At 34.1% G+C, this 12,382-nt stretch overlaps 1 protein-coding gene across 1 annotated transcript; it reads left to right on the top strand.

Moving 5' to 3' along the window:
• The first annotated feature begins 1,050 nt into the window (after positions 1-1,050).
• On the top strand, positions 1,051-1,548 carry LOC108663240 (uncharacterized). The gene has a single exon (XM_018126825.2). The coding sequence runs from the start codon at positions 1,051-1,053 to the stop codon at positions 1,546-1,548; it is 498 nt and encodes a 165-aa protein (XP_017982314.2).
• The last annotated feature ends 10,834 nt before the right edge of the window (positions 1,549-12,382 follow it).

Below are 12,382 nucleotides of genomic sequence, written 5' to 3'. Positions count from 1 at the left end.
AAAATCGCTAATATCCATGAGATTGATGCAATTAATGCTTTGACAGCACAATTGGCGTCTCTCACCAAGAAAATTGATAGTTTAAGTTTTAATGCAATTCAGAGCCTTTTTGTGACTTGTGATTTATGTGGGGAAAGACATTCCAGTGGCCATTGTCCTATTTACACTAAAACAGTGCATTATGTTTGAAATAGGTAGGCACAAAATAATCCTTTTTCCAACACATATAATGTGGGGTGGAGAAATCATCCTAATTCATCTAGGAACAACAACTAAGTATCTTCATCAGCTCTTAAGCCAAAATTTCCTCTGAGATTTCCACAACAACCTCAAGCTCCTAAGTTAGAGAAAAAGCCAACAATGGAAGAGATGTTAATGCAATACATGGTAAAGATTGATTCTCTCATTTAAAGTTATGCGGCATCACTCTAAAATCTTGAGACTTAAGTGGGTTAACTTGCCAGTGCCATCAATAACAAGCCTCGAAGAGCTTTACCGAGTGATACTGAACCTAATCCCAAAAAAGAAGGACAAGAGCATTGCAATGTACTCACACTCAAAAGTGGAAAAAAGCTAAGTGGTACAAATTTAAATTCTAAAAATTTGGTTAAACTTGCTGAAAAAGATATTAAAAAAATTGAGAAAGATGCTGAAAATATGTTGTGGTTGAAAATTTTAATGAAAAATTAAGTGTAGAAAATTTAAAATTTAAGCCTTCACAACCACCCCCACCAACTTTTTTAGAAACAAAAGCTTGGCAAACAATTCTAAAGATTTCTTGAGGTATTTAAAAAGCTGCACACTAATATTCCCTTTGCTAAAGTTTTAGAACAAACGCCAAATTATGTTAAATTTTTGAAAGACATTCTGATAAAAAAGAAGAAATTGGAACACTTTAAGACAGTTTCTTTTACTGAAGAGTGCAATGCTATAATCTGAAATAAGCTTCCACCAAAGCTTAAGGATCTAAGGAGTTTTTCTATTCCTTGCACTATTGGTAGGTTTAAAATTTCTAAAGCTTTATGTGATTTAGGTGTTAGTGTTTCAATAATGCCTTTGTCTATTGCTAGGAACCTTGGACTTAATAAGATACAACCTACTACAGCTTCTTTGCAATTAGCAAACAGAACAATCAGGTACCTTGTTGGGATTATAGAAGATGCCTTGGTTAAAGTTAGGAAGTTGTATATTCCAGTAGACTTCATTGTGCTTGAAACTGAAGATGATATTCAAATTCCTCTTATTTTAGGAAGACCATTCTTAGCTACAACTAGAGCAAGTATTGATGTGAAGAATGGCAAAATAACTTTCAAAGTTGGAGAGGAGAAAGTAGCATTTAATTTGTTCAATGCAACTAACTATCCCTATATAGATAGTTGTTATAAAGTGGATTTAGTTAATGAAGGTAAAAGTAAGTCTATTCCACCACCTTCAATAAAGCAAGTGCCTATTCTTAAGACAAAACCACCATCACCTTCTAGTTATCTTTATTTTGTGGTTGGACAGCAAGTAGTATTTTTTGATTCACAACTCCATCTTTTGCCATGAAATCTTAAACCACATTGGTGGAAAACCTTCAAGGTGGTAAAAGTTCATCCTTATGATGTTGTTGAGATTTATAGTGGGTTTACCCAAGCAATCAAGGTCAATAAAGAATGTCTTAAGCCTTGTAAAGTAGTGCAGAAATGGTTGCCATAGTCAAGCTAGTGACTCTAAAGAAGTGCTTTAAAGTGGCAACTCAAGCTTTCGAAACTCTTATTTTTTATTTTCAGTTATTTTTATTTTATTTATATTTTTACATTAATCTCTATATATTTATTTATTTATTTCAAAAAAAATCCTTCCACAAATGACAATGAGGAAGATGACGATAAGGAAGAGGAGGAAGACTGAAGCTTCTCTAGATTCATCCAATTACCAGGAGAGTATTATTTATCTTTATTTTTTTCTAACATTGAGGACAATATTTAGTTTAAGTTTTAGGGGGGCGGCCTTAATTTATTTTTCTGAAGATGGATATTCTATGGGAACTTAGGATTTTATTTCATTTGCATGCTTATTTAGACTTAGGATTTTATTTTATTTGCATGCTTATTCAGATTTTAAGTAATTAGGATTAGTTGATCATTTAATTTTTATGTTTGCTTGAATTTTTAGGAATCTAAAGTAGAATTATGCCATATTTTTTGATTATTTCCTTATCCAATGATAAGACCTTAATTGTCTTGTATCTTTAGCTCTTGCTAAATATGGATATTGTTTGGTTCATGCTAAATTCTTTTATTTAGCATCATTGTTAGGATGTGATTTTCACAATTTTGAGCATTTTATCTTTTGCTTTGAATTATTGTGAATATTTAGAAAAAGTTTATATTGGTATAAAATTTAGATTATGTCATGAATTTTAAAATTTGCTTGATTCTTTCTTAAGGCGAAATCTTAGGCAATACTTAGTTAGGAACATGATTTAGGCCATTTTTGAACCATTTGAGCCTTTCAAGATAATTGTGTTAAGTTTTATCCCTAGTATACCCCTTTGAGCCTAATTTCCCTTTTCTTTGTTTAACCACATAATAATAAGCCTAGCCTTAAAATAAAATTTCTAATTTTGCAACCTTCACTCCTAAGCATGTATTTTATTTTAGTATATACGTATTGAGCTAAATGCATATGATAGAAAAATGATGTTGATGTAAAAAAGTTCAAACTATTAAAAATCACCCTACTACTTATAATATAAAGAAATAAGTTTGAGGGTGTGAAATTGTGAAAAAAAAAGGAAAAAAAAAAGAAGAAAAAAAGTAGAATAAAGAGTTTAAGAAAATTTCAAAGAGAAGGAAAAAGAGTTAGAGAAAGAAAATAGAATGAATATATATGTCTTAGAATGATTATGTGCTTAGGGTGAATTGAGCCAATTTATTATCCTTTACTCTACCTTGACCCTAGCCATATATTGCAAGTTTAATAAAGACCTATTGATCCTTGACTTAGTATTAGTCTACATTAGTGGAGAGAGAGATGAAGGGTAAACTTATGGAGTTCTAATACTAATTTGAAATTTTGCATTGGCATAAACTTATTTGCATGGCATGATATCCTTGGTAAAAGATTCCACACACACACACGAAAATTCATTCGAGAATGTGCTTGCATTGGATTGAAACTTGAATGATGCCTATATTTTTCCTTAAGTTAGAGATTGATAGACATACTTTCGAGAAAATTATGGGAGATCATTGAAGTTGGTGCACTTTATCTCTAGTAGTTGCTTTATTTATTTTGTTTTCACCATTAAAATTGTTTTACTTAAGTTAGTTTCTTTTTTATGTTTTGCTTGAGGACTAGTAAAATCTTAAGTTTGGGGATGTGGTAACTCTATGATATAAAGTTATTTGGCCTTAATTTTGATAGTAAATTGACTTAGTTCTTGTAGTAATGCATAGAAATTAAGTAGGTTTTATTTAATTATTTTAAGTTAGTTAATTAGGTAAGTCAATCTAATCTTAGTTAATCTTGTATTTAAATTGATGGTTATGTGCCTAAGATAAGTTGTTATTGATTTATTTGTGCCTTTGCAGGTGTCTATTGAAGAAGGTCTTTTAATGGAAAAAAGAGAGAAATTTTAAGACGCAGATCTTCACTACATATGTCTCAGTATTTTGACCATAACTTTCTCTACAAAGCTCTAAATGAGATGATTCTTAGACCATTGGAAAGCTAAGCGAAAAATCTACAACTTTCATGTTTATTTGCCAGTTCGGCCTTTAAAGTGGTCAAAAACCTTGTCAAAGTTGAAGTATTGTAGCAGTCATTGAGAGAAAAATTAAATCATGATTTTTGTAAATTCAATGGTCGAGGCCGCAGCTCACGTAGTCTGGTGAGAAAATCCTTGTTAGAATTGACGTCTTTCTTCACTCAACTTGGCCCAACTTCAAAACCTTATTAAAACTACTTTTTAAAGGACTTTTGGAGGGACGAAAAACACAAGATTTAGAGCTAAGATTTAGCCACAAAATCATTGAAGAAAAGTCTCATTGGAGCTAAGAAGAAATTGAAGGATTCAAGAAGACTTGGAGATCAAAATTTCAACTTTTGGAGTTTCTTTATTCTTTATTTTCTTGGTTTGGTTTCAATTTTTAAACTTTATTTGATGATGATTCTTGACATTATGAAAAACTAATTTAGTTATCTAACATTATGATTGAACTAAATATTTAGTTTAAATTATTTATCTCTCTTTTGCTTATATTTTAATGGTTTTAAGTTGTTTATTTTATTCTGTTCTTAATGCTTTTAATTGCTTGATCACCAATTAGATTGAATTTGAAACCTAAGTTAAATCATGACGAAGGAAATTTAAGTTAGACCTTGAATAAAATAAAGTATGATCGAATGCACTTAATTGATTAAGTGGTTTGATTTGCATAAAGGGTAGACTTACACCTATAAGCCATACATAGCCAAGATTAAAGTATGAACTTAATGAATCTTTTTTCAATTTAATTTGCATAGACATATAGTAAGTTAATTGGGAGAGATATTTTTTTGAGAAACCCGATAGAGATTTGTAAATAAATTAGGATTTTAAGTTAGCTACTTAATCCATTGAAGTAAGTTAAAAGAAAGATACAATATTCAGATGAAGTATTAAAAGATATCATAATCTTAAGTCTAATAGTTGATTGAGTTTTTAAAACAAATTTGCTGATTAATTTTAGATTAGTTTTAGTTTTAGTTTGTTAGATTTAATTTTACTTTTTAATAATTTAAATTTGGTTGTTTGAATAAGATTAAGGTGTGTTAATTTTAGTAGTTAATAGTAAAATTAATTCAATTCTCTATGGGATTGACACTTTACTTTTCACTATATTTCTTATTTAACGATAAGTGCACTTGCATGGATAATTCGACAATGAAAATCAACTCAAAAAGGCCATCGTAAATTTCTCCAAAGTCAATGGGTTAGTGCCAGCTTATCTACCTCTACGTAAAGACTAATACCACTGATAAGCCATAACCTTAAGCTTAAAAGCAGCTAACTTCACTTAACGCACACTAGAACATCCCAAAGCAATGCAGAAGATTTTCTTTATCTCATCCAAGAAAATTTGAAGGTCCTCTATTATATCAGAACTAGAAAATGAGGGTGGTTTCATCTTAAGAAAATTTGGTAATGAAACCTCAATAGGCCCTCTAGTAGATTCAGGCTATTGTCAATCATCTAGACCCTGAGAGTTGTGCATAGCATGCGATGGCTATCGACCCTCGACTTGTCGCTGAAGGTCATCCAAACGAGTGGCCATCATTTTCATGACCCTATTAACCCCCTTACAAATTAGCTACCACATTTGTTAAGGTTGGCTCCCCAATGGGCACCTCATCTCTCACATTCTAATACTAAGCATCAATGGGCTTTTCCATGGGTGTCTCATCATTAACAGCCATAGGCAGCTCATCGCTAACAAATCTAGTGGTCATGACATGCCTAGCACGCCTTTTAATAGTGAAAGTTTGTGGTTTCGTAGACACATCAATAGGAGCACCCCACTCTACTGTGCCCCTAGTCGTAGCTCGTGTCGTAGATGGCATATTAACCTGGACAAGAGTAAACAATGAACTCAATAGGGTGAACAAAGAAGTAGATTATAAACAAATAAGGGAATCCATGTAGTCTCCCGTTTGCTGGTTGTGCTGTAGTTCACAAACAGAAAACAAGACACAACACAAAAACTCAACTCCGCTGACTCAAAACAAAATGCCTAGGGCTTAGACAAACTTATGGGCCTGATACCAACTTTGTCACAACCCAAATCCGAGGACCATGAATGGCTCAAGGGTATCGATGGGAGTAACCTTCTTAACCCATGCAAGCCTAAGATGAACAAATAAATCAAATACTCGGAATTACCTCATGCGACTCATCACCATAGAACCGTATATCAAACGTGCATGAACATATTATATCACATTGGAATATGTCATATTAGTCTGCACATGCTCAAAATGCAAAAACAATACATATCTAAACAACAAGTATGGGCTATTTTATGGCAAATATAATTGTAGCCATTCCATGGCATATCTCAAATACATGTCATTAATACAAGACATAAACATAGTCTTATCCATAATAGTCAAACATAGATGACCAAACCAAATAGGACCAGTGGAGTACAACTTAGAAACGAAAAGGCTAACACCTATTGAATGTCATATGCTCACTTACTTAAGACTAACTAAAGTATTGGCTCTTCTTAAGGAACAATGAGCTAAGCTACTACTGATCTGTAAAAACAAATGCATCTTAAATGTGTGAGTTATAAATAACAGCGTATATAAATACAAGGAAAGGGAACAAGCGAAACGAGAGAGTGTTTATCAAAGATACTTTTAAAAATTATACAAGTAATCCATTTCAAGCAATATCAGCGTTTGCCTTTCAACCATAACAAATATCCAAAGAGTTTGCGAATTGAATCTCGAGCAAAATCAAACATCTCGAGGTGCGAGTTATATGTGTCAAGTATGATCAATTATCCAAGAGATCTCAAATCATCATCTCGATAGATACAAACTCATTTAAAATGATTTTGTAAGGTTTTGTTGAAAACCCATTCATAAGACTTTGAAATGAGAATAATAGTTTGTAAAACATTCAAGTATCTCTAGGAAAACAATTTATACATATTGAGTTTAAAAGCTTTTGTAGGAGATTTTGAGGAAAACAAAGGTTTAGTTTCAACATTGAAATAATGTCAATACTTTTAGAAAACCCTTAAAGAGAACTATTGAATTTCAAAAATAACATAGTTCGTGCTAAATTGAATAAATCAAGTTTAAACACCAAAGTCAAGACAAATATCCAATCTAAAGATCAAGGTCAAGATGAATACCAAATCCAAATGCTAGAGTCAAAACAAATAGCAAACTCGAGCACCAATGTCGAAACAATTGCCAAATCCAAAGACTAGAGTCTAAACAAATACCGAATCCAAAGTTCAAAGTCAAAACAATATCAATTTCAAAGTATAAAATCGAAACAAAAATTGAATCCCAATTCCATAGTGTTAAATACCATTTCAAATAGACCGTGGAGCACTAGATAGCATGGACAATCAAATCAAAGTGTGCCATAGCTCCAAAGTGGTCAAATACATGGTAGTCATCTACCGTATATCAAAAGAGGTAGGATTGTATCAACCACCAAATGAAACCAAATCAAAGGGGTAAGATACCGTTAGTTACACAATCAAAGTTAAGCATTGTGCACAATGGTTAGTGGCTATTATCACTAGCTATAGGTCCATAACTCAAGTACACTCCACTAAAACATTTTTGTATTATGCTTCCAAATAAAAAGGTGAATTCATTCACCATCCAAAGATCAAAAGGTTTGAAACAAAATGAAGTCAAGTATCCAAAGTCCATTTCTAACCAATCATTAATCAAAGGAGTTTGAGACAAAACCAAAGATCAAAACAAAAACTCAATCAAGTCATCAATCATTGAAATAACCATAGACAAATATCAATTTTTAAGACATCAAACATTTGAAAGGCTTATTCCCATGCTCAAAACTAAATACATAATAACATATTTACATAGTATACATATATTTCATAAAATAAACTCGAAACCATTATCCACATCATAAAGTTCATCAAAATACATTTTACTGTTAGGGTTTAGAATAGGCATGCTTTATTATGTCAAAATAAATAAAAATGCCCTATCGACCCACTTCTCGAAACGTGGCTTTTCCTCTTAGCACCATTCGTCGAAAGCTCGACTTTTTCAACAACTCAAACTACTTCAATAACACCTAAAAATGATGTTAAATCATCAATATTCTCAAAAACCTATAACAATTTTGGAATATATTGAATATCCATTTTTAACTCTATTTAATCTTCACTTATTTCCAATAACTTCCATTAATCTTTCATCCAAACCTCTTACCCATTAAGTAAACAACTCACTTTACTTATATTTCCTCCTTGGTGAGCTTCTACTGAAGAGATCTAGCCAGATCTTGAAAACTTCGAAAAAGTTTCTAGTTTTTAAAGAAAGATATAAAATCAAAAAAACTAAATTTTAGGAGTAAAAATCCTTACCCTTAATACTTAGAATCCAAGGGTTGATAATGACATTTAGTGGGTCTTGAAGGGTGTGAAGTTTGAGAGAAAATAGGTGGAAGAACAAAAAGAAATGAAATAAAAGAGTGAGTCTCGAGTTTTAAGGCTTTTAAGCCTATTTAAGCTGTTCGGGCTCTAGGTCGACTACAAAGGGTCTAGGGTAGACCCTAAACCAAAATGCTTTCACTTCACCTATTTTTACTTTTCAGGGTTGACCCTTTATGATCTATGGTTGACTTTTTAGGTCTAAACTTGTAAAAATTATCCCTTTTAAGCCTGATTCCACCCCAATTCCTTTTGACAACCTCCATGATCTATAATTATGAATTCTCAAGGATGAAATCAAGGTTCTTTGGCTCGTCTTTACATTTCCTAAGCTCATCAAGTTAATTGTCCAATTTATCCAAGTAACAAAAACTACGAGAATCACAAACCCTGGCATTTTTGGATGGTATAGACAAGATCTATGTTGCTACAAGATGTCCTAGTACTAGAGTTGTGGAATTAGCTAGATTTTGATTGGAAGATGCATTTTTACGTAGGAGTAGACTAAGGGGTGCTGCTCCACTTACTTTGGATGAGTTCAGTATTGCATTTCTAAATCAATTTTTTCCCCTAGTGTACGACATGTTGAAGCCCAAGAGTTTGAGTCTTTGGTGTAGACTTTGAGGATGACAATGGCGGAGTATAATGTTAAGTTTACTTAGCTGGCTCGATATGCACCATATCTTGTCTCCATAGAAGTGATAAAGATTAGAAGATTTATGGATGGATTAGTGGAGCTTTTGTTTAAGGGAGTCGCTTCTTGAGAGTTTGACTCTAATGCCTTAACTGTGGACTATGCTCAAAGGATAAAGATGAAGACTGCTAAGACTAGAGAAACTTGAGATAAGTCTAAGAACGCCAAGATTGAGAGTTATAAAGATTCTAAGGGTAGTGGGGGATCCTCTTCCACAAGATAACTTTGAGATACTCAGTTTTTTCGTCAGGGAATAGTTCTGGTAGTGGTGATGATAAACATGACAAGAAGGATGGTAGGCCACCCAGATAGTATAGTTTAAGGCAGAATCGTCAATCCCCTTCATTGTGCTCTACTTGTAATAAGAGGCACTTAGGTCAATGTCGAAAAGGTACCATATCTTGTTATGGTTATGGTTTGCTTAGACATGTGATAAAAAACTGTTTTGAGGGTCGACAATTAGATAGACTTACTTAGCCAACTATAGCGCCTACTTTTATTGTCGCACAACCGATTAGAGAGGCTAGAAGAGCTAGGGGTAGGGTTGTTGTTAACACCACTCAAGGTAAAGCATCTGGATCTAAAGCTCAGGGTATAGCTAGTTGAAGGTAGGTCAGAGTTTATACATTGACCCCACAGGATGCATAGGCATCCAATTCAGTTGTCTCAAGTATTCTACCTATATATTCTATTAATACACGTGTGTTGTATGATCCTGGTGCCATGCATTCATTGGTTACCCCATACTTTGCATGTAAGTTGGGTATAAAGCACTCCAAGAAGGAGCAAGATTTAATAGTTTCCACACCCTTGAGAGAGGTGCTTGTGGTGAGGTATGAATATAGAGCTTGTGTGGTTCGAGTTAAGAAGGACACTCAAGTTAATTTAGTATTGATGGATATGCTAGAGTTTGGTGTGATTCTTGGGATAGATTGGTTACGGACCAATTATGCTAATGTGGATTGTCACCATAAAAGGGTAAAGTTTGAGTATCTTGGAGGAACGTCATTCTATATTCAGGGAAATTGTAGTATGGTGTCTGTCATGACCGCTAGTAGATTCATGAGACACAGATGCCTAGGGTTTTTCGCAATAGTTTTGGACACCCAGACGGATGTGGGTAACATGACAGATGTGCCAATTGTAAGAGAGTATGTTGATGTGTTTTTGTAAGAGTTACTTGGATTACCTCCAAAAGAGGAAATAGAGTTTTGTATTGACTTGGTGCAGGACACTAATCCAATATCTATCCCAACATACCGAATGGCACCAATAGAACTTTAAGAGCTTAAAGACCAATTAGAGGATTTGTTGGACAAGGGTTTCATATGCCTTAGTGTCTCACCATGGGGTGCACCAGTATTATTTGTGAACAAGAAAATGGATCAATGAGACTTTGTATCGACTATAGGTAGTTGAACAAAGCGACCATCAAGAACAACTACCCTCTCTCACATATTGATGACTTGTTCTATCAGTTACAAGGGACCAAGTGTTTTTCTCAAATTGATCTGCAATTAGGGTAACACCAGTTGAGGATTAGAAATGTCAACATACCCAAGACTACTTTTCGCATAAGGTATGGTCATTATGAGTTTTTAGTTATGTCATATGGTTTGACTAATGCCTCTTCAGCTTTTATATATATGATGAATAGAGTGTTGAAACCATACTTGGATAAGTTTGTGGTCATATTCATTAATGATATCTTAGTATACTCAAAGAGTCAAGAGGAACACGAGCAACACTTGAGGATTGTGCTACAGACTTTTAGGGAGCATCAATTGTATGCCAATTTCTCCAAATGTGAATTTTGATTGAAAAGTGTTGGCTTCTTAGGTCACATAGTATCTAAGGATGCTGTGATGGTAAACCCAAAAAAGATTGAGTCCGTGGAGAAATGGCCAAGGCCTACTTCAGTCATTGAGATATGGAGTTTCTTGAGGTTGGCTGAATATTATAGGAGGTTTGTTAAGAATTTTTCCAAGATCGTTGCTCCTATGACTAGGTTAACACAAAAAGATGTTAAGATCATATAGTTCAATGCATGTGAAGATTGCTTTGAGAAGCTCAAGTTTTGTCTTACCACAGCCCTGATGTTAAGTTTACCTTGCAATACAAGGGGTTACACAATTTATTGCGACGCATCATGAGTAAAACTTGGGTGTGTTTTGATGCAACATGGTAATGTGATTGCATATGCATCTAGACAGCTTAAGAAGCATGAGCAAAATTACCCTACACATGATTTGAAAATGGCAGCTATAGTTTTTGCCCAGAATATTTGGAGGCACTATCTGTATGGTGAGACTTGTGAGATTTATACGGATCATAAAAGTTTCAAGTACATCATTGAGCAAAAAGATCTCAACGTTAGGCAATGTTGATGGATGGAGTTGCTTAAGGATTATGACTGCACGATATTGTATCATCTTGGCAAAGCCAATGTGGTGGAGAATGCCTTAAGTCGAAATTCTATGGAGAGTTTAGCCCACATCTCAACTGAGAGAAGATCATTAGTGCAAAGTATGCATGAGTTAAGCGATATGGGCATTTGATTTGAGGTTGATGATACTGAGCCTTTGTTAGCCCATGTTAAAGTGAGATCAATGTTGATAGATCATATCAAGGAAGCCCAAGGCAATGATGATTTTGTGGCAAAAGCTTTAGAGAATCCTCATGGGATGAAGGGTTAGGTGTTCACCAAATGCACTGATGAATTACTTAGATATGGATCTAAAGTGTATGTCCCGGATATTGATGATTTGAGACAAGAGATTCTACAAGTGGCCCACGTGGTAGCTTATGTTGTTCATCAAAGCACCACCAAAATGTACCATGACTTAAGGGAGATGTACTAGTGGGAAAGTTTTAACAAAGCTGTGGTCGAGTATGTGGCCAAGTTTTTAGTGTGCCAAAAGGTTAAGGCAGAGCATCAAAGGCTTACCGGATTATTACAGCCTTTACATGTTCTAGAGTGGAAGTGGGAACATATCTATATGGATTTTGTGATTGTACTATCCCGAACGAGTAAAAGGTGTGACTTTATTCGGGTGATTGTAGATAGGTTTGACTAAGTCCACACATTTTCTATTAGTAAAGACCATTTATAGGACAACACAATATACTAGGCTATACATTGATGAGATAGTGTGATTGTATAAAGTCCTAGTTACTGTAATGTCAGATTGGGACACAAAATTTACAAGTGGATTTTGGGGGAAAGTTCAAGAGGTTTTAGGAACAAAGTTGAATTTCAGCACTACTTTCCACCCACAAGCAGATGGATAGTTTGGGAAGACTATTTAGACACTAGAGGATATGTTGAAAGCTTGTATCGTAGACTTTAGGGTTGTTTGGGACCAACACTTGCCATTAGTTGAGTTTGCTTATAATAACAGTTTTCAATCTAGTATTCAAATGGTGCCTTATTATGCTTTGTACGAGTGGAGATGTAGATAACCCGTATATTGGTTTGAGGTTGGTGAAAGGGAACTACTAGGATCAG

The sequence above is a fragment of the Theobroma cacao genome, chromosome 9 (assembly GCF_053813885.1).
Source record: "Theobroma cacao isolate CCN51 chromosome 9, ASM5381388v1, whole genome shotgun sequence".
Taxonomy (NCBI): domain Eukaryota; kingdom Viridiplantae; phylum Streptophyta; class Magnoliopsida; order Malvales; family Malvaceae; genus Theobroma; species Theobroma cacao.
This window is presented reverse-complemented; position numbering and strand designations above follow the sequence as displayed.